The 25729-nt window shown below is 39.4% G+C and overlaps 1 protein-coding gene across 19 annotated transcripts in view; it reads left to right on the top strand.

The window, feature by feature from the left end:
- tpk1 (thiamin pyrophosphokinase 1) overlaps positions 1–25729 on the top strand; it is a 364043-nt gene that overhangs the window by 51483 nt on the left and 286831 nt on the right. For 17 of the 19 annotated variants that reach the window (XR_009512677.1, XM_059972403.1, XM_059972395.1 and 14 more), the window contains one exon: positions 14199–14283. The exons of the other annotated variants lie outside the window; for them this stretch is intronic. Coding sequence is in view for 16 of the 17 variants with exons in the window: in XM_059972403.1 (XP_059828386.1) it covers positions 14220–14283 (64 nt within the window). In the remaining variant the exon portion in view is untranslated. The remainder of the gene's footprint in view (positions 1–14198; positions 14284–25729) is intronic. 19 annotated transcript variants of the gene reach the window in all.

Raw genomic sequence — 25729 nt, 5'->3', positions numbered from 1 at the left:
TAAAGAAGGAATGTGATAGGAAAGGACAGTGGAACATGCAAGAAAGGCAAGGAGGTGGGGCATCAGAAGGAGCTGATGGGCACGTGATGAGAAGGGAGGGGATGAAAAAAGAGAGAAGGGAGATAGGGAGGGAAATGTCCAGGTATTTCAGAAATTGATGTTGATGATGTCAGTTTCAAGGCTACCTGGACGGATTATGAAGTGTTGCAAGCAGGGCACGTGCTACACCTGCCCCCACACCACCATTCAGGGATACAAACAGTTCTTCCAAGTGAGGTGACACTTCACCTGCAAGTCTGTTGAGGTCATCTACTGTATTTGGTGCTCAGGTGTGGCCTCCTCTGCATCACTGAAACCCGGCACAGATTGGAGCCTGGTTCACCAAGCATCGTTGCTCTGTCTGCCACTGTAGAAGGGATTTCCTCGTGGCCACCTATTTCAATTTGAATTCCCATTCCCATTCCGACATAATGGTCCATGGCTTCCTCCACTGTCATGGAGAGGCCATTGTCAGGTTGTAGGAACAACACCTGATATTCTAGGTAGTCTCCACCCTAATGGCATGAACAACAATTTTCTAACTTATGGTGAATTCTCCCCCCTTATCCCTTCTCTCTTTGTCCATAACACTTTTGGGCTCCCCTCTTACCCCTTCTGTCCATCATCCCTGGTGCCAGTCCTCCTCTTTCTCTCAAGGTCCACTATTCTTTTCTATCAGATTCCTTCTTCACTCCTTTACCTCTTCACCTATCACCTCAAAGCTTCTCGCTTCATCCCCTTCCCCACCAAAACCCACCTTCCCCCTCGTGGTTTCACCCATCACCTGCCAGCTTATTCTGGTTCTTGCCCCTTCCTTTCCAGTGCTGATGAAGGGTCCTGACCTGAATGGCCAACTGTTTATTTCTCTCCATTGATAATGTCTGGCCTCTTAAGCTCTTCCAGTATTTTGCGTGTGGTGCAATGTATCTCACTGTTTCATCACTTTTTAAGTCCCTCCTTTATTCTCCTCCATGTACATCACCATCAGAGAGATTAGCTGTTAATATCAGCAGTCTATTACTTGAACTATTAACAATTTCCCTTGTCACAGATGCTGCCTATCTTGCTCAGTGTTTCCAGCGTTTCCTGTTTTTTCTTTTAGATCCTTAATGCCAAAGGAAGTCACGGAGATTATTTTAATTGCTGTAGAAGTTTATGATTTGGTAACAAATAATCTTGGGGCAAAGCATAACATCATAGTCTTTGGCAAATAAAGGTGGGGAGAAAGTGACTTCATGTGCATTCTGAATGAAGGTACTTCAGTTCTTTAATAATGTCATATTTAGCTATACAACATGCAATCTATCTGAAAACTGTGAAGGAACTCAACTGAAAAAGTAAATCTTTAAATTTATCAGCTGTCAATGGTGGGTATCCAATAGGTGGAACACTGTTAGGTTACATGCCGATGTGTCAAGGTTCAAAGGACCTTAAAGGGTTCAAGGGTTCAAAGAATATTGAAATGCAACAGGGTGCCTGTTACTGCTGATGCTTTGAAGTGCTTTTCCATTGTCTTTATTGCACTAATCTATTTGTGCAAAGTCATACAGGTAGTATTTTTTCCCTACACAATCTTTTTGTTGACTAGTGAAGTACCCTCATAAAAAAACGTATCTTTTTCTGACCTGCAGTTGTGAAATTTAAATTGTAAATCCATCGTCAATGCAAAGTAAATAAGAGCTTAACCTATATTTGTGGTGTAGTGTTGCCTTTGTAATCTTGTTTGTTCAAATGCTTGCTATTACCATGATTTAAGTTTGAGAATGATGTGTCTATGACTACCCAGAGAATAATTGCAGCTACAATTGCTGAACATTTGAAATTTAAAGATAAAAACCTTGAAATACATCTGTCAACAGCAGCCATCTGGCACAGCAGTTATAAACATCAGCAAAATTATATTCCACCCTGTTCTGTAACCTTGTGGGTTGCATATTCCTGGGGAAGAACCCTGATTCAGATAGTTGTGTAGAAAGTCATGCAGGGAGCAGGAGAAGGAAACAGGAAGATGAGATAACAGCCTGGTGACACTGTAACACAGATGTGCAAAAACAGTTTATTTTACATTTAGAAAATAGAGCAATACAATCCCGGTGTTAACATGTTGAAATCAAAACCCAAAATGTGACTGTTGTTGAGCATATAAATAATTGTTTGCTAAGGACCATCTAATAGAATCTCCATTAGTGCAAAATATTATGCTGCAGAATTTGCAGCCATCTTCACTTAGCAATGCTGAGTTAATGGTCTATATTGGTCTGCCAAATGAGGTCTCCACCATCACAGGTGCCAGGCTTCAGCTAATTTGATTTTATCCAAATGGTGAGAGTGCTGGTTACAGCAGATGGAACCATACCATAGATGAAATTGAATGGAAGAAAGCAAATGGCATGTTGGCTTTATTGGAGTTTAGAAACAGGGAATATTGATACAATTGCAGAAGGTATTGGTGAGGCTATTTCTGTTTAGACATACTGTGTTTTGATGTACATGTGATAAATAAACTGAATCTTAAACGTTCCAGAGTGGTGTGTACAGTTTTGGTCTCCTTATTTAGTAAAGGGTCTATTAGCACTGGAGACATCAGGATAATTCCTGGGTGAGAGAATTGTCATATCATGTGCTGCTAAAGAAGTTGGGTCTTATTGAAACATATAAGGTCCTAAGTCGACGTGACCTAGCAGATGTGCAGAGGTTTCCACTGATGGTAATATCACAAAGGCGCATTGGTATAGGAAAAAGGTTTTATTTAAAACCTGCATGGGAAGGAACTTTGGAATGCTCATGCCTGAAGGATTATGGAGACGATAAAGAGAGTTTATTGGAGATATAGATAATTGTAGATGTAGATTGTCGAGGTAGATAATTTTTTTGAAAGTTGGGGCATTGTAGGCAATAGAAATTGGCACAGATAAGGAAATGAGGCCTGGAGCAGATGAACCATGATCATATTGAGGGGTGGGGTATGTTTGAGGGGCTGGATAGTCTATTCCAGTTCCTACTTTCTTGTGTGTTATTGTGTTCTCATATACAATATATTAATGTTTGAGGGAAAAACACTAATGCAGGTGTTTTTAGGTGACCTACAGATACATCACATAAGTAAAGACAAAAGAAAGATAGAAGTTGAAGTTTATTATCTTTTCAACCCTATTACATGTATACCACCAAATGAAACAACAATCCTCCAAACCAGGGATTCCCAGCCATCTCTCTTGACCATTAACCACCATTAACCACCATTAACCACCTTGACCATTAACAGGGATCTGTGGACACCAGATTGGGAAGTGCTGCTCCAGACCAAAATGCACATCACAGTACATATAACTCACACACAACATACAAAGTAATATTATTAAGAAATAATAAATAATGTGGTACAATTACCTCACAAGTTAAAAAGTTAACAGTATAGCACTACTTGTGCTTCAAACGTGGTGAGACCTGGATGGTGGCAGGGAATTCAATGGTCTCACAGTCTGGAGGAAGAGACCGTTTCCCATCCTAACAGTAAAGTTCATGTTCAAGTTTAATTGTAGTGCATTCATACATGAATACAGTCAAAGGAAACAGGGTTACTCTGGCACCAAGGTGCAAAACACAATACAAACAGTCGCACACAGCACAAGACACATAGAGCACATAAAAGACAGGAGGCACATATAATAGTAGAAGACAGTCACATAAAAAAAAGGTCCAAGACCTTTGTCAGGATGCTGTTCATCAACTATAGCTCAGCATTCAACACCATCGTTCCCACAATCCTGATTGAGAAGTTACAGCTCCTGGGCCTCTTCTTCCTCTTCTTTTTCCTCTTCTTCTATATTATGTATTGCATTGAACTGCTGATGCTAAGTTAACAAATTTCACGATATGTGCCAGTGATAATATACCGGATTCTGATTCTGAGTCCATGAATTTTGCAAGTGTCTGCAGTCGAATACAATACAGCTTGTCTTCTGCTGAGCTAACACTGGGGGGCAGCACTGACCCCTTGCCTTAAAGCTATGGTACTTTCTGCCTGATGGTCAGGGACAAGAAGATTGTTGGACAGATAGGAGGGATTATTGACAATGCTAAAGACCCTGCAAACACAGTGCTCCTGGTATGTATCTCTGATGGGTGGGAGAGAGACCAGTGATCCTTTCAGCAGTCCCGACAATCCTTTCTATGCTCTTGTGATCAGCTGCCTTGCAATAAAATGCAGTATGTCAAAAACATTTTTTAAGCAGTTGGTTGTACAGAGTGCAAGAGTTAAAACATTGATCAGTGTGGAAATTGGTGAGTGATACTTAATTCAGCACTCAGACATTACAGCCTTAGCTCTAATTTGTATTTTTTAAGTTTTTAGTCAATAGCAAGCTTAGAAGAAGATGAAGAAGTTCAAATCTTTTCTTCGACGGGAGTTCAGTGAGACCCTCACTCACTGCCCACCCTCCGTTATCTCTGCCTCTCTCTGTCTCTTCGACCACATCCTGACCCAGACACGGTACCATTGCCATGTCTCAATTTTGGGAATGTGTCTTTCATGCTTATCCCCTCCCCCTCCCCCCTTTATCTTCCCTCTGATTGGTTTTCCACCTGGCACCTCTAGGCCCTACCCCCTCCCCTATCTCTATTACTGGGCTTTGGCCCACTCTTCCCCCCCCCATTCCTGATGAAGGGTCTCGGCCCAAAACGTTGGCTACTCTTTTCTCACGGATGCTGCCTGACCTGCTGACTTCTTCCAGCGTTGTGTTCTTATTCTTTGATCCACAGCATCTGCAGTTGTATTTTTGTGTGAGCAAGCTTGGTTAGTTGGTCATGACAATTTCACTGTAAATTAGTAAATACTTTCTAATTGGTTAATTGAATAAGTGGTAATTACTATTGCTATTATTCTAGCTTGAGTGTGGGTTAAATCTATAAAAGAATAAATAAAGCTTTGCAAATCAACTAAGTCAATTTACAGTGTAATTTTCAAAGTGTAGTGGTTAGGAATTTGATGCAAGGAGAAAGGAGAGCCCTCTGGTATTTGCTAATTCTATGTAGTTTCAGGTGGGAAACATTGTCTCCTTATGTGTACATTCTATAGATCTGTGCTTGGGTCTGGTGTCCCTCAGCAGCCCAAAGGTGTATGGATTGGTATCTTGAATGGTGTATTTGATGTTACCCTTAGTAAAAGTGGATTCTAGGAAAATCAAGACTGACATATGCGAAAGGAGAGGTTATCGTATATATCATACATATTAATGTGCAAATAGGATTGATGTGAATACTCTGAAGGCTGCATGAATTCAAAGGGCCAAAACACCACCAAGTTCATAGAAATCAGAAAAGCTTACGATTAATTTAAAAGTAGTCATGAGTAATTAAAGTAATAAACCAGACTAAATATTAAGTGAAAAGAAATCCTAGCAATTCAAATATATAGAAACATGACTCAATAAGACATCAGCGAAGGGAAGATTCACTAGAACAGTTTGATTCAGTCAGCAGACAGATCTCTTAGATTAGGTGATTGTCTAGATTTGAAGATATCAAGGATATTATTGAAAGTTGGGCAGTTATGGGGAGCCGGGACAGTGATGCACAAGCCCTTGCCTTTGGCATTCTCCAACTGGACTGAGGTACAAGCTGGATAGTAATGAATGGGATAAAAACAATAATGACGAATAAAAGTAATAAGAGAAATTTCATTGCATATGATAAAGAGACCATGCAACAGGCAGCATGATGGGAAGAGGTAAGATCATTGTGTTGGATGTTGTTTCCTGCTGCCGTGAGCAGCCGTGGCCTTCAAGACCCTATTACAAGCATAACACAAAAACTAATCTCAATCGAAGTCAATCCGACATGATCACATCTAAATCATTATTGTATGTATTTTCAAAGGAGTCTCTGTCTAATCTGTCACCATGGATAAGTAAAAATGGAAATATGTGTATTTAAAAAGGAGGCAAACTAGGCTGTGGATGTTGGAATCTGCAGCATACAACAAAATGCTGAAGGAACTCACTGGCTCAGGCAGCATCTGCAGAGGGGTTTGGACAGTCAATGTTTTGGATTCAGACTGTTTGTTTGCACTGGGTCTTGAACTATCTTAATCCAAGACCTCAATAGTACATTTGGCTGTATGGATGCTGCCTAACCTACTGAGTTCATCCTCCATTTTACTTCTTGCTCTCACTTAAAAGGATCTGTATAAGAATCTCAAAATATCCAGACTTATACATTCAAAGGAAAACAAAGACAATTGGGGAGCAGACTCTCTAAAGGCCTCCCTCCTATCTAATCACTCAAAGCGCTGCATGCTACGAGACAAAAGATCTACGATTTCCCAGCAATAAAACATCAGTCCCAAAAATAACTCTGTCATCTTAAATGATGCTGCAATGGATAACTCATGAAATCATAAAACCATGTACCATTGCGGGAGGCAATTCTGCTTCCAAATAGCTATCAAGTAATCTTGTTTATTAATTATTTTTCTCCTCCAAATATTTATCTATTTTCCTTTTAATGGCTGTTATTGAATTTGCTTCTGTCATCCTAGATAACAGTTCATTTCAAATCCTAATATATTGTTATACTAAGTTTTTATATGTGGCCTACCATTCACCTTAAATAAACTAAATTATATTCCCTCAGACTTTCAACGCTTTAGCCATTAAAGACTTTTCCACTTTAATTACACTCTTGTTAGTACTTTCATTTAGTACTAGCCAGGATTGACTTCCTTCAGTGTCCATGTAGGATGGGCATCTGGGCAAGAATGGCTTCAGCTGAGTTTTGCCTGCAATATAGGAGCATGTAGCATTCTCTAATATGTGGACTTGTAACTTACCTTTCTTGTTTATGAGGCTATGACATGAAATCCTCCTGGTTTCAAAATATTCTGATACCTCGGCCATCAATTTAGTATGTAGCCTTTTCCATGCTCGGGGTGGGGATCTGCATTCCACACACCTGGTTACCATGGTGTCCATTTTCAAAACACTCTGAACCACCCAAGAATTGTCTAGCTCAGTTTAATTATTGTTGCCTTTAAAGTTTAATAAATATTTTTCACCTTCTGAACTTCTGTAACTGGATGATTACCTGCTTGGAGTTAAAATGTGAAAATCCATTCTGTCTATCATCTATATCCCTCCATTCTTGTCATATTGTACATCTTATTTAGAAGCCTTTTAAACTCCACCATGCTGCCTGATTCCAGTACTACACCTGGTAACCTATTCCAGGTATCTATCATTATTTGTGTCAAAAAAAACTTTCTCCTCATGTTGCCTTTAAATTTTCTCTCTCTAGCCTTAAAAGCAAGTGCTCTAGTGTTTGACATTACTGTGCTGGAGAAAAGATTCTAAATGCCCACCCTGTCTATACCTCTCATTCTTTTAAGAGCCTCTCTTAGGTCTCTCCTCAACCTCTGACACTGTAGGGATAACAACTCAAGTTTGTCGAAGTGTTCCTTGTAGCTCACAGCCTCTAATCTTGGTAGTATCCTTGTAAACTTCTGCTCCCTCTCCACAGTCTCCAGATCCTTCCTGTAATGTGACAACCAGAACTGCACACAATGCTCAAAGCGTGGTCTGACTGAAGTTTTATGTAGCTGCAGCATGATTTACTCTTATACTCAACACCTCTAGCAATGAAGGCAAGCATTCTATATGCCTTCTTTACCCCCTTATCCACTTCCGTTGTCACCTTCAGTGAACTCTGGACCTCACCCCTAAGAACCCTCTGTACGTCAATGCTATTAAGGAGTCTACTATTAACTGTATTCTTTCTCTTTTCATTTGACTTCCTGAAACCCAACGCCTTACATTTGCCCAGATTAAACTACATTTTCTATTTTTCTACTCATATATGTAACTGATCTATATCCACTGCATTCTTTGGTAATCCTTTACATTGTCCATAACACACAAAATGCTGGTGGAACGCAGCAGGCCAGGCAGCATCTATAGGAAGAAGTACAATCGATGTTTTGGCCTGAAACATTGACTGTACTTCTTCCTATAGATGCTACCTGGCCCGCTGTGTTCCACCAGCATTTTGTGTGTGTTACTTGAATTTCCAGCATCTGCAGATTTCCTTGTGTTTGCACGAATCATAGTGTCATTTTGCTTATCCACCCATCTACATTTTCATCCAAATCAAAGATATACAGTACAGGATACCACAAGCAGGTCTGTGTACCAATCCTTATGGAGCACATCTCATCGTAGCCTATGCTTTGTCTTCTATGGGCAAGCAAGTTCTGAACCTATCCTTGCAACTTGCCCTCAACTCTATGCACCTTTATCTTCTGAATCAGTCTACCATGAGGGACATTATCAGAGTCCATGTAGATAATACCCCTGGAATTACCCTCATCAACCTCAGTTGTCACCTCCTCAGAAAACTTGGTCAGGTTTGTAAGGCATGACCTACCCTGCACAAAGCCATGCTGACTGTCCCTAAGCAAGCCATAGCTTTTCAAATGTGTATAAATCCTATCCCTCAGTATTCTCTCTGATAGATTCTCTACCAGTGAAATGAGGCTTTCTGGCCTATAATTGCCTGGATTATTCCTGTTTCCATTCTTGAACAAAGGCACAACATTTGCTATTCTCCAGTTCCCTGGGGCTTTGTTTGTTGCTAGTGAAGTCACAAATACTTTTGTCAAAGTCTTCACAATTTCCTCACTTGCTTCTATCAATATTCTGGGATGTAGGCCATCTGGCTGTGGGGACTTACTCTCCTTAATGCTTTTCAGAAGATCCAGCACCACTTTCCCCTTAATTTCAAAATGTCCCAGGACATTAGCATGCCCCACTCTGCCTTCACTATTCTCCAAATCCTCCACTATAAATACAAATACAATGCACGCATATTGTCACCTCAGGCTCAGCCACTTGTTCTCTCTCCAAGCGTAAATTTCATCATTTATACTTAAATGGGCCTATCCTTTCCTTAGTTATCCTCTTTTTCTTAGTTTAAACCTAAAATGCCTTGGGATTCTCCTTGCTCTTTTTCTCTTTTGGACCAAATTTAAGGCCTCTTGGGTCATCCTAGGTTCCCTTGCCTCACCGCCCTTGTGCTTCTTACTGGAACATGCCAATTGTGAACTCTGTTCAGCTATTTGTTAAACATCTCCCAGATGTCAGACATGGACTTGTGTGACAGCCGCTGCTCCCAATCGATGACCTTTTGTTTCTGTATTATCCTGCTGTAATTTGCCCTACCCCGATTTAGTACCTTCCTGCAAAACTGGATTTTGTTCTTACTCAAAGCAGAGTTAAAACAAAATGAGTTGTAGTCACTATTCACAAAACGCTCACCTACCATTCCTAAAATGTTCTGTCACTAGGCCTGGCACATTACTGAAAAGCAGATCCAGTGTGTTTTCTCCTTTAGTTGAACTCTTCACATACTGTTTCAAGAACACTTTTGGATGCTCTGAGCAAATCCCACCATCTAAGCCACTAAATATGTTTCAATCAATACAAGGGAAGTTAATATCACCCACTCTGACAATCCTGTTGTTTCTGCACCTTTCTATGCTCTGTCTACATATCTGTTTCTTCACCTTTTGGTGATTATTGAGGGGTCCAGAGTATAATCCCATTAGTGGAATCACATTTTTCTTATTTTAAGTTTATTCTTCTTACTCAAGTTCCTAGCAATGCAATAATCATATTTCAGCCCATCCATCCCTCTATGTTTAGTAGCCTCAACCCTATCTCCAGTTGTCCCAATGACCCTGCCACTCTGGTTTTAGCACCAGCAAATCTTCCAGCGAAGACATCGGTTCCTCTCCAGATAGATGCAAACCAACTTGTTTGTCCAGGTCCCACCTGACTTGGAAGAGAACATAATGATTCATAATTCTGACGTCCTTCTTCCTGTACCAGATCTGCGTGTTGGATGCACTGTATATCTGTTTCTCACTTCAAAAGCGCGGGTAGTAAATCAGAATAAAATCCTAGAAACTCTGCTTATTAACTTTCTACCTAGCTTCTTAAAATATCTTTGCAAGGTCTCGCCGCAGCTTCTACCTAAGTCATTGATACTGTAGACTGCAGTGTCTGGCTGTTCACCTTCCCCTCTCAGTTGTCCTGTGAGACATTCTTGACCCTGGCACCTGAGAGGCAATACATGATCCTATCTGTACCCCTTACTTTCGAGTTGCTCTATCACTATCGCTCTGCCTGACTACTCCCTTCCTTTCTTTACCTCGGGGCTGACCGTGGTGCTACTAACTTGGTCTGTGGTGAGAGCCTCTGAAAGGTCATTCCCTCTTAACAGTATCCAAGGGGATCTACTTGTTGCTGAGGATAATAGCCCCAGGGTAACTACACTGTTCTACTTGCTCTCCTTACTTCTCCCAATGGTTATCCATCAATCTGTCTTCCGCAGTTGAAGTGTCACCTCTTCACTGAAACTTTCATCTGTGATCTCTTCAGCCTCCTGACTGATCTTGAGTTTATCCACTTCCATTTCTAGTTTCATGAGCTGATCTGTCAGGAGCTGCATCGTGAGCTCCTCCATCAGGGAGACTGTGATGTTACATGATTTTCCTGACTACAACTATTTGCTGAAGGCAAATGACAATTGAGCGAACAGCTGTATGGCTTTAAATATGGCTTTAATTGTTTCTTATCCATTTGGGTAGGGGTTGATTAGATCTTCAGCTGAGAATTGTTCATCCTCCTTCATTAATTGCTTTGCCACGCATTGCTTGATGTTTGTGTGAATCATTAACTGTAATTATCAAGACAACAGATTAAAATAATGTGGAGAATTATAGGCTTAAATGTCTGAGGATTGCTAGACAATATTATTTCATATGTGTTTGTAAATTGGAAATGTGATCATTGAGAGACTGATTTTTCTAGTTATGTTAGCATTTAAACATATATTGAATATGTAACAGTACAGCAAAGGAACTGACCCCTGAGGCCTGTGCCAACATTGATACCAAATTAATCTAATTCCAACAATCCTCACATGGTCTATAGTCCCTCCCTTCTCTGCTGGTTCAAGTGCCTGTCTAAATTGATTCTGCTGTCTCCATGACCCTTGGCAGCACATTCCAAGCATCTACCACTCTTTGTGTCAGAAGAAAACTTGCTTCACAGATCTTTAAACTTTTTCCCTCTTACTTAAATCTGTGCTCTGTTTCATGTTACGTTTCCTTTCCTGGGAAAGAGAACCTCGACTATTGATGCTACTTTTGCCTCTCATAATTTTAAATATTTCCATCGGGTTTCTCCTCGGCTTCTGAAGCTCCAGAGCAAATAATCCAAGTTTGTTTGTAAAGCTAATATTTGCTAATCCAGGCAGCATGCTGGTGAACCTCTTTTGCATCCTCTTCAGAACTTCCATATTCTTCCTGTAAAGTGGTGATCATAACTCCACACAATAGACCAAATACGGTTTGAAGTTAATAACTCATCGGGGGGGGGGGGATTGATAAGTTTGTGGTCCAGGGTAGAAGGAGATGAGTTATTAACTTCAAACTTTCTGCACAATCACTCAAAGAGTTGAACTGCATGTGCATGTAACAAGAGCTGTATAACTCATCTCCATCTACTGTTATGAGTGATGAACAGACCTGATGGACAATGGGGTGCAGAGTTAACCATCCCCCCCCCCCCAAGAACTACGAACTATTGCTGTTGTTATGCTGCTCATGAGAGAGAGAGATAAAGCCCAGGCAAGAACATTTGCTACAGATAAGAGGGGGAGAGAGACTGTTGATTTACTGTATTATGACTCTTTCTGGATTATTTACTTTCCACTACAAGGACTTTGCTTTGCTCGTTAACATTCCTCAGGAGATAGCAGGAGTGGCCTGATTTGATGGACACAGTCATTCAGAGTTAATGGGAGTCATTCAGAGACCCCATGAGTGGGGATAAAAGACAAGTCTGGAGAGACACCCTTCAGACACATCAGTGGACACTGACTATCGAGGTCTAGGGGTAAATGAATTGTCATAGGAAAGTATAGAGTTCAGTTCATAAATGCTGAAGTAGCTATGGTTGTGTTGAAATCGTTGGAGAGAGAGACAGAGTGAGATGTAACAGCAACAGTTGCAGCAGGCAAACCTTCTTGTGGCTTTTTTAATTCGTCGTATCGTTGTGGCCATTCAGTTATGACCCCTCTTCAAACTTTCTGCACAATCACTCAAAGAGTTGAACTGCATGTGCATGTAACAAGAGCTGTATAACTCATCTCCATCTACTGTTATGAGTGATGAACAGACCTGATGGACAATGGGGTGCAGAGTTAACCATCCCCCCCCCCCCAAGAAAGGTGGGGGCTTTGGAGACCGAATCAGGAGATCGGTCAGTAAAGCTCACAGTGTTACAGCAGGGTCGGTGGGGACTTGTGTGTGTGTCCACTCATGCCAGAGTGATGAATCCACCACAGAAGAACGGTCTAGCTGAAGACCAGAGGGGTCATAACTGAATGGCCACAACGATACGACGAATTAAAAAAGCCACAAAAAGGTTTGCCTGCTGCAACTGTTGCTGTTACATCTCACTCTGTCTCTCTCTCCAACGATTTCAACACAACAACCATAGCTACTTCAGCATTTATGAACTGAACTCTATACTTTCCTATGACAATTCATTTACCCCTAGACATCGATAGAGCTTGTTTATTATTGATTATTATTATTCCTACACTTTTAGGTTTATTACTGCTAACTTGTTTTATATGTATATTTGCATTTTTGATATTGTATTGTGTAGTTTATTAATAAACACCTTTAGTTTGGTACCACCAGACTTCAACGGATTCTTCTTTCTCTGCTGGTCAGGCACCCAGTTACGGGGTATGTAACACTACCTTAGGACACAAATTTATCAATCACCCCATGCTGTAGACACTTTCTAGAGGTCCAAGATCTGTATGCTCCATGGCTGCTGGACTAAGTGTGTAGGAAGGGACTATGTTGAAAAATAAATGCGCTAGGTTTTCTAAAATTGACTCCTCTACCTTAGGCCACAAACTTATCAGTCACCCCTCGTATATACCAAAGAACAGGTGTCCCAACAGTGACATGTAGTATCATTCGTCACAGGCTCCTCTGCCATTTGCCCTCTGTCTTCTCTGGCTACGCCAATTTTGAATTCAATGTACACAATCACCATGGATCCCTGTGACCTAACTTTCTGGATCAGTCTATCACGAGGGTTCTTGTTGAACGCTTTACTAAGGTCCATATATTCAACATCATTCTTCCCTATCAATCATCTTAATTATCTTCTCAAAAACACTTGTATTAGGTTCAAAATAAATGACATCCTTTACATAAATTCATTTTGACGACCACCAATGACCATGCTTTACTAAATGAATAATTCCTATCCCTAAGTATCTTTTCCAATAATTCCCTTCGATGGTGTAAGGCACACAGGTCTAAAGGTTAAAGAGGATACAAGGATCTCTGAAAAGGCCTTAGCGATCCCAACTCTGAATTTAATAACCTGGTATAGATCAGGCCCTGGGGACCTATCCGCCTTAAATTTCATTAGATCCAGCACTCATCCTCCTTCATATTAACATTTAGAAAATCAAAATACTCCTTTCTCATCACACAATGCTCAATGCAAAGAACTCATGTGGTATCTCACCCATTCCATCTAGTTCCTGGTTGTCAAATTCCCTTCTTTGTCCTCGAATGGTCCTCTACTGCCCTGAGTGCTCTTATGCATAAAATACCTTGGTATTTTCTTTAACCGTGCCTGCCAAGGACATTTTATGCCCCATGTTAGCCCATCTGGCCCTCTGTTTAAGTGTTTTCCTGCTTCATTATTTTCTTCAAGGGACCTGTTTTATTTCAGCTTCTTCAACCTTAGCCAATGTTGAAGAATTTTAGTAGAATTGCAAACATCACTATTTCAAGATATAAATTCAAATGTAACTGGATTTGAAATGATACAAAGATGAAAGTTACCTCTGAGTGTGTTTGGCAAAATATGTTTTTTTCTATAGTGCATGTTGCTGCAATTTTATGGAGTAAGCTCTTGTTACTGAAGTATTGATTCATACATGATCTTATTTATTAATTAGTGTGCCATTAATTCAGTCAACGTGTTGTTACTCATTACAGTTTAGAGATTTGAAAGTTGTCAATAATGTAGTCATTATTTTATTTTGTATTTGTTTGGTTGCAGTCTAAGAGAGGGAAAACTTACATGTCTACACTGATGGCTGCCAAAGATGACACATTTATTCCGCTGGACTGTTTACTTCCTACAGGTACTTTTATTTTTCTTCTCAAACAATACATTGTGTGCTTGCTAGCACTGTTTGTCATTCACTTGATGTTTGTACATGGATCTACCATTTAAAACATCTTGAGCTTTTTGCCTGGAGAGAAGAATATGGACTGTTACTACCGGATGGAATCTGTGGACTGACATTCTCATAAAGTTGACTGCAATGAATCAGAAGTTGTGTGTCCTCCAGTTCTTTTAAAGCAATTTATTCAATAGTTTTCTGCCTGTTGATATTTTGACTAATTCTTGAAGGTGTTGAAAGTACATCAGTAGCAGAAATGAAGCATCAAATGAGTGTCATTTCAGACAGTTCTAAATGAAAAATGTCACCATGCTAAATAATCAACTTGTCAACCTCAGGTGACTGAAACTGTGCCCCATAAATATTAAACAACATTGTCCTGAATTATAAATTCAGTTTGTCTTAAAGGATTAAATCAAAACGTCCTAATAAAAAGTGAGGGACAAATGACAGTAGCTTATTAATCTTGTATTCCAATGCAATTGCCACTCATTATCTACAGAACTGCACATTCTTGTTTATTGTTGTTTTAATTTATTCTTTATTGGAGAAAAGTAACGTGCTTTTTCTGAAGAGTATGTGCATCCGAGCAAATGGCCTGGACATGCTGAGAGGTAGAGCCTCTGGATTTGGCTCACTGCCCACAGTGCCAAACCACCTGAGCATTGGCTGGGTCAGAATGGAAAGATGGAGATCTCTGACAGGCTACACCTACCAAGTGCATGGTGAAGCACAACAAGGCCTTGGGCAGTGCACTCAGGCACGTTTTTACAAGGGACATCTTAAAATTCATAAGATTGTTTTAATAATTTAATTGAAAATTAAAAGGTAATATTAATTAAAATTAAAAGGAATAATTAAATATATTAAAACAAAGTAAAATAAAAACCTGTCCTCAATTGGATCCATCTATTGAAGAGGTTCCCAATCTTTTTTATGCCTAAGACTGAAACCATTAAGCAAGCGGTCCTTGGATGTCACGTTGTGAACCCCTGAACTATTGCTTCCCAGCTCTTGCTCTCAGCCCCTCTCCCCACCATTCAGTCCATTTGAAGGGTCTTGACCTGAAACTAGACTGTCCATTTCCTTCCTGACCTGCTGAGTTCCTCCAACTGCTTGTTTATTTTCCTCCAGCTACTGCAGTGCCTTGTGTCTGTTACTGCTGCTCATAGTCAGTACACGTGTAATTTGATGGACGTGATCAATTAGGATTTATTGAGATGTTGCTGTTAAACTCAGGCTGATATCTTATTTCTAGTTTTTATATATTCAATGTGATAAGCTGCAATTGGGAACATTTAGCAGCGTGCAAAGCATTTAATATGCAATGACCCATTAAGTAATGCCAGCGTGTATTATTTTCAAGTATTTTCTTTTTCAAATAATTAAATAAGCAATTTAACTAAACTATGTAATTTAACAATTAACAACAAGTAATATATAGAAATAACAGGTATTTTCCCATCTGACCTACAAAACTGGGAATTCCTTTTCAAATGAATGGTGTCTCTGATCTTATGACAGGTTTAGCAAATGTAATACTGGGTAAACCCAACATATCTGGGCTCCATGGCTCGACACCAAATTAAATCTAGTGGTAGAATCGAGAGATAGTGGCAATAGCTTATCTGGCAGCAAGTTCAATGTTAGGGGCAGAAATTCTCACTTGATTTTGAAAAGGTAATTTTTGTTCAGTTGTTCAGCTGGAAAAGAGTGAATTAAGCTAAATTCATTTCTTTATCTTCAGTTTGTGTATTCCCATGGGTGGCAGTGTGGAGATTCGTCTCCACCAATGGTGGTGTAAGTGCTCCTTCCCTCTGCTCCCCTTGGAAAAGGCAGAGCACCTGGTTATCCCCTCCCACCTGATCAGAGTCCCATGAAGCCAAGGCCGCAGGTGGTGGATGGTCGAATGACCAGCGAGTGCGTATCACAAGTCCTGGTTATGTGACTGCTGACAGCAGACAGACAATCTCTGAAGAGTATTTTATAAACACCGACCACTAGAAAGTAATGGCAACCCACTTTCGTAGAAAAATTTGCCCAGAACAGTCATGGTCATGGGACCATGAGCGCCTATAGCATATGACAAAGCACAAAATGATGATGATGATATTCCCATATGTGAAAAAAGAAGTTTTTTCCCCTATATTTGTAAATTGTGCATGGTCTGAGTTGGTCAGGGCAATGGGCATGGATGCTAGATATTAGGTGAAATCCATGATGACCATGTGGTAAAAATTAAAGGCTGAGAATTGTTTGTTATCTGTTTGTACATTCATTGATTAGTTAGTTTGAAAATAGAATGGGCAACTACATGAAACTGTTAGGATAAAAATGAAGTTCAAGGCCTAGATTTTGGGTTAGGTTGGGGGGGGGGCAGTGGAGAATAAAATTAATGTTAGAAGCATCAAAGCAAGTTCATAAAAAGAGATTTTATTAATGGTTTATAATCATACTGAAGAATGGGATTGAGGGAAAGTGAAAAAGATAAATTTTCAGTGGGACTTAGTTTTAATTAAGCTTGTGAACCTTTGATTTAAGAGGAAGCTAAATTAGTGCATTTGGAAAGAATGCGTAAAGGTTTAGACAAAGAAGAGGAAGTAGTCATGTCTGTGAAAGTACTGGCAGAGAGTGTAAGCTGTAAACTTGATAACTTCATATTCTTACAGTATGTCTTCATGACCCTGACATAAATGGCTGTCTGGAAGTCCAAAACAGCAGTTTGCTGTTTCATTATTCATGAGAGAGCTCAGTGTATCACAAAAACCAGCCTCCCACAATTGTCTCTGTTTTTACTCCCTGCTGCTTTGGGAGGGCAGCCAGCATAATGAAGGGGCCTTCTCAGCCAGGGTTGTAGTCAATCTTCGCCACCGCACCCACCCCAACATCCTATCTTGCATTTGGCAGAAGATACAAAAACTTTAAAAACCGTACCACCAAACTCAAGGCCAGCTTCTAACCTGCTATTATCAGATTAATAAAGAGACCTCTTGTCTGATAACGCTGGACTCTTGATTTCTCATTCCACCTTTTCTTGACTTTATTAGTTTGCTTACACTGCTCTTTATCTATAACTGTAACACTACATTCTGCATTCTGATTTTCTAATAATACTTTGATGTACAGTGTGGAATTATCTGACTCGATGGCATGCAAATAAAAGTTTTTCAGTACATGCGACAATAATAATCTAATTACGAAGGAAGGGCATATAAAACAGTAAAGTTTCTGCTCAAAAACTCCCAAAAATATTGTTAACAGGTTGTGGCCCAAGCTGTTTTGTGAGGATAATTTATGTACTGGGAAACCATTTCCCCCCAGTCATATCATGAGTCTGATTCAAGCCAAGTGTTAATCAGATTGTATCAGGGCATGCATTTTACCTCAGCAAAAGTAAATATGAATAGACTTCTGCTTCCTGTGCACTAAATCAGCCCTTTAGAAGGAATGTATGAAAGCTGAGCATCAATTGAGATTGCTATCACTGCTTTTGTTGTGTACAAAAACAGAATTGTAGACACTGAAGCACTAATAACAAGTCTACCAATATTTATATCAATGTATATTGTTTTTCCCCCCCAGAATTCAGTGAAACTAGAATTATGAGTAAAACTTGACAGGAAAAAATCATAATCTAAACATACCCATATGTTAGAGTATTTTATTGGCACAAGTTCTGCCATTATTCTCTACTTGGTGCATTCTTGATCTTCATTGGAATGTTTAAAGAAAATGTTGAGAAATAGAGAAGTAGAAAAAATGAGAAAAAGAGAAAGTGATTTCTATCTTTCACTAGCTCGGAGCAGAATTACAATGGAGTAGCCTTGGAATTGAAATTCAGTCATTTCCTAGTTTATCTTAAAGTATTTAGAAGCACCTTTCTTACTAGCATTTAGGAATTAAAACAGACTCTTGGGCAAATTTTTATGATCAGTTCTATTTCTTCTTGTAATGATACTATTAATCACATATGCAGAATAAACTGTGGCTTTTGTCTGTTTTAAAATATAATTGGAATAAAATAAGCAGTAACTAACAATGTTTTACACATTCTATCTCAACTGACCTAGTTAATTTGCTTAAAATGCAAAATTTGGATTTACATAAGGTATAGAATTCTAGGTTGTCATAAAATTAATAGAAAGCACATCAGTGCAACATATACTGCATTCTCTGATTAAATGTCATATACTATCCAGTGCGAAACACGTCTTGCCTTGATATTGTGAACTGCATCCTGTTATATGTGTTTCGAGTAATAAGACTGTCAAAATACTGGGATAGTGGACAGCCTCCTCTGGCTTAGGGCATTAATTGAGTTTAAATATCAATAAGACTGGTATAATTTCTGTGAAGTCTTGTACTAATAAAGTATGCCTGGACTGTAGAAGTTAGAAATTGAATGGTAAATCTTTGTGAATTTTATTCAAATACATCCTTGGAAAATGTGATATGCTCTCAGGCAGATGCATTCAGGAGCAATGGTATTTTTCATTACATCTGATTATGTATGTAAACACACAATATAAAACCATATGAAGTTCCAAATGAATTACATACTTTTAAAATTTTGCCATCTGTCAAAAGCTGTTAATATCGATGAAATAGTTTATTTGCCATCTTGAACATCAATCCAATCATCCAAAACAATTCAAGACAATTTCATAATTACTATACTATAATAAATTATTGTACAATTTGAGCTCATAGGACTAGATGTTTCAATCCCTGTGATAAGCAGATCCTAACTTGGGTCACAGCATAGAGATCTTGAGGTGGAGCTTGGTGGGTGACAGACGCTTCCCGGGGTCATCAGGTGGGTACCCCCCTTCTTAGATGTTTTGTCAATTTAAGCCCACTACTTCTCCAGAGGGCCCATCAGTGTGATCCAGCGTCCCAGATGCACCCTGCTCCACATCTGGCCACCCATGGGTCATTTTAGGGCCCAGCTGACGTCACTGCTCTTCATCCATAACCAGTAGCTGCTTTGCTCGGCTGCCTCTGAGAGTTCTTTTAAGCTTGCCACTGACCTCAGACCCCCAATCCCTTCAGAAATCTGGCCATGGAAGTGGCCACAGACCCTCTGCAGCCCACCCCTACTGGGAAACTCTGCACCTTCCATCCACGCTGCTTAGCATGCCAGCTCAAGGTATCTGACAAGTTTCCACTCATACGCCTCACAGACTGCATCTTCCCAGGGCACTTTGCGATTACTACAACCTTCAGACTGCTGGACCACAAGACCAAGTCTGGTCTGAGGATTGTAGTGGCTATCTCTGGGGGAAATAATAGCTTTTTGTCAAGGTTGACAGCCATGTTCCAGTTGTGAGCAGGCTCCATTATGTCTGACACCAACCGTATTGCTGAGGGTGGCTCTGCATGCCCTTGCTAGACAAAGGAGATGGGGTTTTTCCAGTCATATGGGGCTTAGAGTTGTTATTCAGCCTTTGCTTCTCCACAACGGACACCAAATGTCTGAGGATCTGGTTGTGCCTGCACGTGCATCTCCCTTGAGTGAGGCTCACTTTGAAAGTTGAGAGGATGAGTGTGAGGACTCAACAGAGTGGAAATCTGGGTCTTCACTGAGCCACTGGTTCAGATTTTTGGGAGTTGGGAGATATCATAAACAGCTCTTTAAGGAAGCTGATCTTTCCTCTTTCCTTTTCCTATAAGTTTTTCCTGCTGAATTTTCTTTTCTCAATGTTTTCCCACCTTGTTCCTTTCACTGTTACGCCTGAGACACTGCTCTTGCACACCTCATCTGCTCCTCCTGTTGCTGAACTTCCTCTAACACCATAACTCGCCTTTGCTTTTCTGTTGTCATCTTTTGCCAAATGGGCCTACTTGAGGCTGTGCCAAGGCCCCCCTTCCACATTGCACTGGCCCACCAGGTCTGCAAATTTGAATGCTGCTTTTGCCTGTTTGTCTCACTCTGCTGGACACCATTTTCTCTCTGTTAGGGTCCTGGGTGCAGTATCCTGGACAACACTGTCACATGATTCTGAGAGAGTCATCTCAAGCCTCACCTTGGCACACTTGAACTCTTCAGTCAGCCCCATGGCAGGAAAATCCAGAGCTCTTTTGCCATGCAGGTAGATGTAACTTAGCGATCTTGGTAGGCCCATCCACTTCCTAATGAAGGAACTAACTGTCCTCTCCAACTTTTCAACATGAATGATGGGAACTTCCTACGGAGTCAGTGACCACAACACTTGAAGGAACAATCCAAACTGAAGGCACCAGAGCTTGAGGTTTCCTGGCAGCAAGGTCTTATCGATGGCTTGAGCCCTTTGATAATTTCTTCTCTCAGTAGTTTCACTTGATCTGTATCACTGAGGTTTACAACGTACCAACACCCCAAGCTTTAAATTGGCATTTCTGACTCAGTAGGATTTACTTTCCTATCAACATGGAACTTGTAGTCAAACAGCCATCCCTTGACTATAGAAATGCTCCTAGACTTATTTGTTTTAATCTTCACTCGGGCCCATTTGATGTTTGAATGGAGCTTATCAAGCAATAGTTTGGTATATGGGATGGTAGTTTCAGGATGCTTAAATCATCCATAAATGCCCCCATTGGTAGTAAGCATAGTCCTGACTTCAGTTGTTCTCCAATTGCCCATTCAAAAACTCCAGTGATTACTTCTATTGCTGTGGGAAGGGCCAATGGAGAGATGGTTCAACCTGCCATTATGCCTATCCCCACAGGCTGCCAGACTGGTTGAACTCTGCGGCTGTCAGTAAGAATTGAATTGAATTTTTCTTTAATTCTTACATCCTTCACATACATGAGGAGTAAAACTCTTTACAGTATGTCTCCATCTAAATGTGCAATGTGCAATCATAGTAATTTATAATAGTTTATAATAAATAGAACAGTCAATATAACATACAACTAGAGATCTTGAAAGTAGGCTGTGACCAAGGTTGTAGTACATTCTGGTACATGGTAGAATTCAAATGAAGACCACAGGAGGTTATGTAAGACCAACCCAAGAGCGTTGGCTAGGTCTAAGAACAAGTCACAGAGGTCTCTTCTTTCCCTTTTAGCAGTTTGTATTTGATGCCAGATTATACTTGTGTGTTCCAAGGTGCCAGAGAAGCCTAGCACCCCTGTCTTCTGCACTCGTGAAGTTGTTTTCTCCAGATAAGGAGACAACCTTTGAGCTGTGACACTGAAAAATATTTTCTCTTCAACATTTAATAGATTTATTTGCCAAAACTCTAATTTCTGAGGAATCTTTTTCTTCAGGAATTAGAATTCCCCCTGTCACTGCCATGCTCTAGGAATAAGTTTATTCTTCCAGACCACCTTCATCTGTTTCCATAAGAAGTTCAGGACTCTTGGTGCATTTTTGTAGAGTTTGTACAGAACTCCATTTGGCCCTGTTGCTGAAGTAGCCCTCGCCTGCTTTACTACTTCTATTATCTCAGTATACCTGGTGGGACTGATGTCAAACTGCTGATGCGGAGGGTGGATAGGTGGCATATCTGAAGGTATTGAGATGTGCTCAGCTCTCCGGCTGTCTGAATATGACAACTTCAGATCTTCCTTTGGTCAGCAGGAGACGCTCATGGAGTGAGTACTGTTTCAGATTCGCTCCATAACCTTTACTTTTTTTAACCTATGATCACCTTTATTTAACTTATTTGTACCTACACCAAAAGATTCTTGCTATTTTCTTGTACTTATCTTTAAGAGTATATTGTAAATTTTTGAAGAAATGAGTGCAGAAATGGCTCTTATATCTAAAGGGCGAGAACCCGGGAAGAATTCTAACGGAAATGGAAGGAAAAAACAGACCGACCCTAAGCGTACTGAAATGACTTATGAAATTTTATTGGAGGTTTTAAATCAAAAATGTGAAGAACAACGACAAATTTTTAAACAAGATATAAAGGCTTTTCAAGATTATATGGATAAGACGGATTCGGTAGTTAACTAGCAGCAAGTTCTAATTGCAACTCTGCAAGAAGATGCACGAAAGCGAGACTTGATAATTGAAGAACTGCAGCAGAACTTACTTTCGATGACTAAACAGGTGGAAACATTTAAAGCCAAGAGTGTCGACTTTGAGGATCGGTCCAGAAGGCAGAGCTTACGCATACTTGGTCTCCTGGAAGGTATTGAACGAGGGGACCCCATGAAGTACTTTGCTCAACTTTTAAAGGATGCGTTCCCCTCTTATTCCCAGACAGTCCGCCGTTACTCGATCATGCTCACAGAATTATGCGTCGATCACCGAGTGCTTCAGCTAAACCACCAGTTGTAATTGTCCGTTTTCATTATGTGCATGTTAAAGAGCAACTTATTCGTGTGGCTCGGCGTGTAGGGATGGTCAAATTTCAAGATCACAATTTTCGATTAGTAGAAGATGTTAGTCCAGAAGTAACGAAGGCAAGGCTTCTTTTTAAACCTCTGATGTCTGAATGCTATGAGAAAAATCTAAAACCTGCGCTCTTGTACCCTGCGAAGCTCAGAATCTCGCCTCCGAATGCACCACGGGGTGTTTTCCTTTCTACATCTGAAGCGAGAAGCTTTCTGAAGGAGAACTTCCCTGCTGCTACGGACGCTCATCTCTAATAAATGAGTGATTTTGATCGTGCAAGATGGTTTTTATTTCCAAAACCAGATTTTGTTTCTGGCTATTGGTGTAGGTTTACTCTATATTTTATACTCTAGTTAAAGTTTTTTTTTCGACATACTAATCTTTTTATTTTACTTACTTCAACCACTGTACTTTATCCTTAGTTATTATTATTAATGCTTCGAAGGTGAATTTTTTTTTATTAAGATGGCGGTTTTTTCTCTAAACTATTTTTGGCTTTTTTTTTCTGATTTCACCTTTTTTTTCTCTCGTCTTCTTCCTATAATGCATCTCTTATCACAGTTTAAATTTTTTTTTTGTTTGGGTTTTAACCCAATTTATAAGTTACTAGTGATTATATTCTTTTTGTTCTTTTTTTACTACCAATTATATTAAGAAGTTTGGTTTTAGTATAGTGATTATAATTTTTTTTAGAGTTTGGGTGGATTTTTTTAATATCCTTTATATACGGAGTTGTCTTCTGCTGATATGGGGGTAGAGTTAGTTTCATTTTTCCCTTTTCCCAGCCTATCCCTGGCTGAGGGGCTTTTTTTTTCTTTCTCTTGGGTGGGCGGTGGGAGGTCTTTTTCTAAATTTTCTAAATTTTATGTTTCTTTTACCAGTTTTTTTCAGTTTTCTGATTTGGGCTGATTTTGAACTACAAATATGTCCGCAATGTCATCACTTCCGGGTCACCTCCTTATTTTTGTTCCTCTTCCGGGTGCATGAGTTTATAGTTTGGTTAACCCTTTATATACCAAAGGGTTGATTTTAGAATTATGGCTCAGACCATTAATTTTGTCTCTTGGAATACTAATGGTTTAAACCATCCGATTAAACGGAAAAAGATTTTCAAAGTATTCCAAAGACTTAATGCTCATATTATTTTTGTACAAGAAACTCATGTGAGGAAAGAGGGCAATTATCGCTTTTTTAGGTTTTGGAGGGGTCAACAGTATCACTCAAATTCGAATGCCAAAGTAAGGGGAGTTTCAATTTTTATTGACTCCTCTATTGCATTTGTCCAACATGATATCTTTTTGGATCCGAATGGTAGATTTTTGTTAATTAGTGGCTTACTTTTTAACAAAAAGGTTGCTATGGTTAATGTTTATGCTCCAAATGTGGATTGTCCTGATTTTTTTAAGTCCTTATTTACTTCTCTACCTAATCTAAATGAATATAAGTTAATAATGGGTGGTGACTTTAATTGTTGTTTAAACCCTTTGATGGACAAATCTATATCTACTCAGACTTTACCCAATAAGTCGGCCACTTGTATTAACTCTTTTTTGACTGATAATGGAATTTTTGATATTTGGAGATTTCGGCATTCTAAGGACAAAGAGTTTTCTTTTTTCTCACATGTTTATCTCCTACTTACTTCAGAACTTCAATTCTCCTACTCGAGAATTGACTATTTTCTTATTGACTTTTGTTTTATTGCATCGGTAATTGGTTGTAATTATGATATTATAGCCATTTCTGACCATGCTCCATTAAAACTTTCTATTAAATTTACGGATACAGCTTTTAATGCTAGACAATGGTGATTTGATTCTACCTTACTGCAAGATCCAGACTTTATTAAATTTATGAATGAACAGATCGATTTCCTCTTTTCAATTAATTCCACGGATGATATTTATTGCGGAACACTTTGGGACACTTTTAAAGCATATGTACGTGGACAGATTATCTCTTACTCTGTTGGTTTGAGAAAACGCATTAAGAAGGAAACTCTTCTATTGGTTGATAAAATTAAAGAGATTGACAAGAAATATTCGATCACTCCTAGTAAGGAGCTTTATAAACAAAGGGTTGAACTTCAAACCGAACATAGTTTATTACTTACATCTTCAATTGAAAATCAATTAATGAAAACCAGATCTGATTTTTATATACACAGTGATAAATCGGGTAAACTGTTGGCTAGTCAATTGAAGAATGCTTTGGTTAAACGTCAAATTACTAAGATCCGTCAGCAGAATGGGGATCTGACAGTTAACCATGATGAGATAAATAAATCATTTCAAGGTTTTTATACCTCCCTGTATCATTCTGAATTCCCTCAAGATCATAATACCATGTGTGATTTTCTTGGGAAATTGAATTTTCCAAAATTATCATCAGATGATCTTTCAATATTAGAAACTCCCGTTACGGATGCAGAAATTAAAGGGGTTATTTCCTCCATGAATTCTGGGAAAGCACCAGGTCCAGATGGGTATACAGTGGAATTTTTAAAATGTTTTTCCGATACTCCTTCTCCTTGGTTATGCAGGGTTTTTGAAGAAGCAATTAGATTGGGCAATTTGCCACAATCTTTTATAGAGCTTCCATTTCTTTAATATTGAAGAAAGATAAAAACCCTACTGACTGTGCATCCTATAGACCAATATCTTTATTGAATGTGGACTCCAAGATCTTTTCCAAGTTACTGGCATCCAGGCTGGAGAAGGTGTTACCCCAAATTATTTCGGAAGATCAAACCGGTTTTATTAAAAATCACTATTCTTTTTTCAATGTTAGGAGACTATTGAATATTGTTTATACTCCTTCACATAGCACTTCAGAATGTGTTATTTCATTAGATGCGGAAAAGCATTTGATAGAGTTGAACGGCTATACTTATTTAATGTGCTGGAGAAGTTTAATTTTAGTCCGACATTCATTTCCTGGATTAAACTGATATATCATACTCCAGTAGCCTCGGTGCTTACTAACAATCAAAGATCTCCCTTTTTTCGTTTATTTCAGGGCACTAGACAAGGCTGTCCTCTTAGTCCATTATTATTTGATATTGCCTTAGAA

The sequence above is a fragment of the Hypanus sabinus genome, chromosome 6 (assembly GCF_030144855.1).
Source record: "Hypanus sabinus isolate sHypSab1 chromosome 6, sHypSab1.hap1, whole genome shotgun sequence".
NCBI lineage: Eukaryota > Metazoa > Chordata > Chondrichthyes > Myliobatiformes > Dasyatidae > Hypanus > Hypanus sabinus.
Note: the sequence above shows the minus strand (reverse complement) of the source record. Positions and strands in the feature narration are given on the sequence as shown.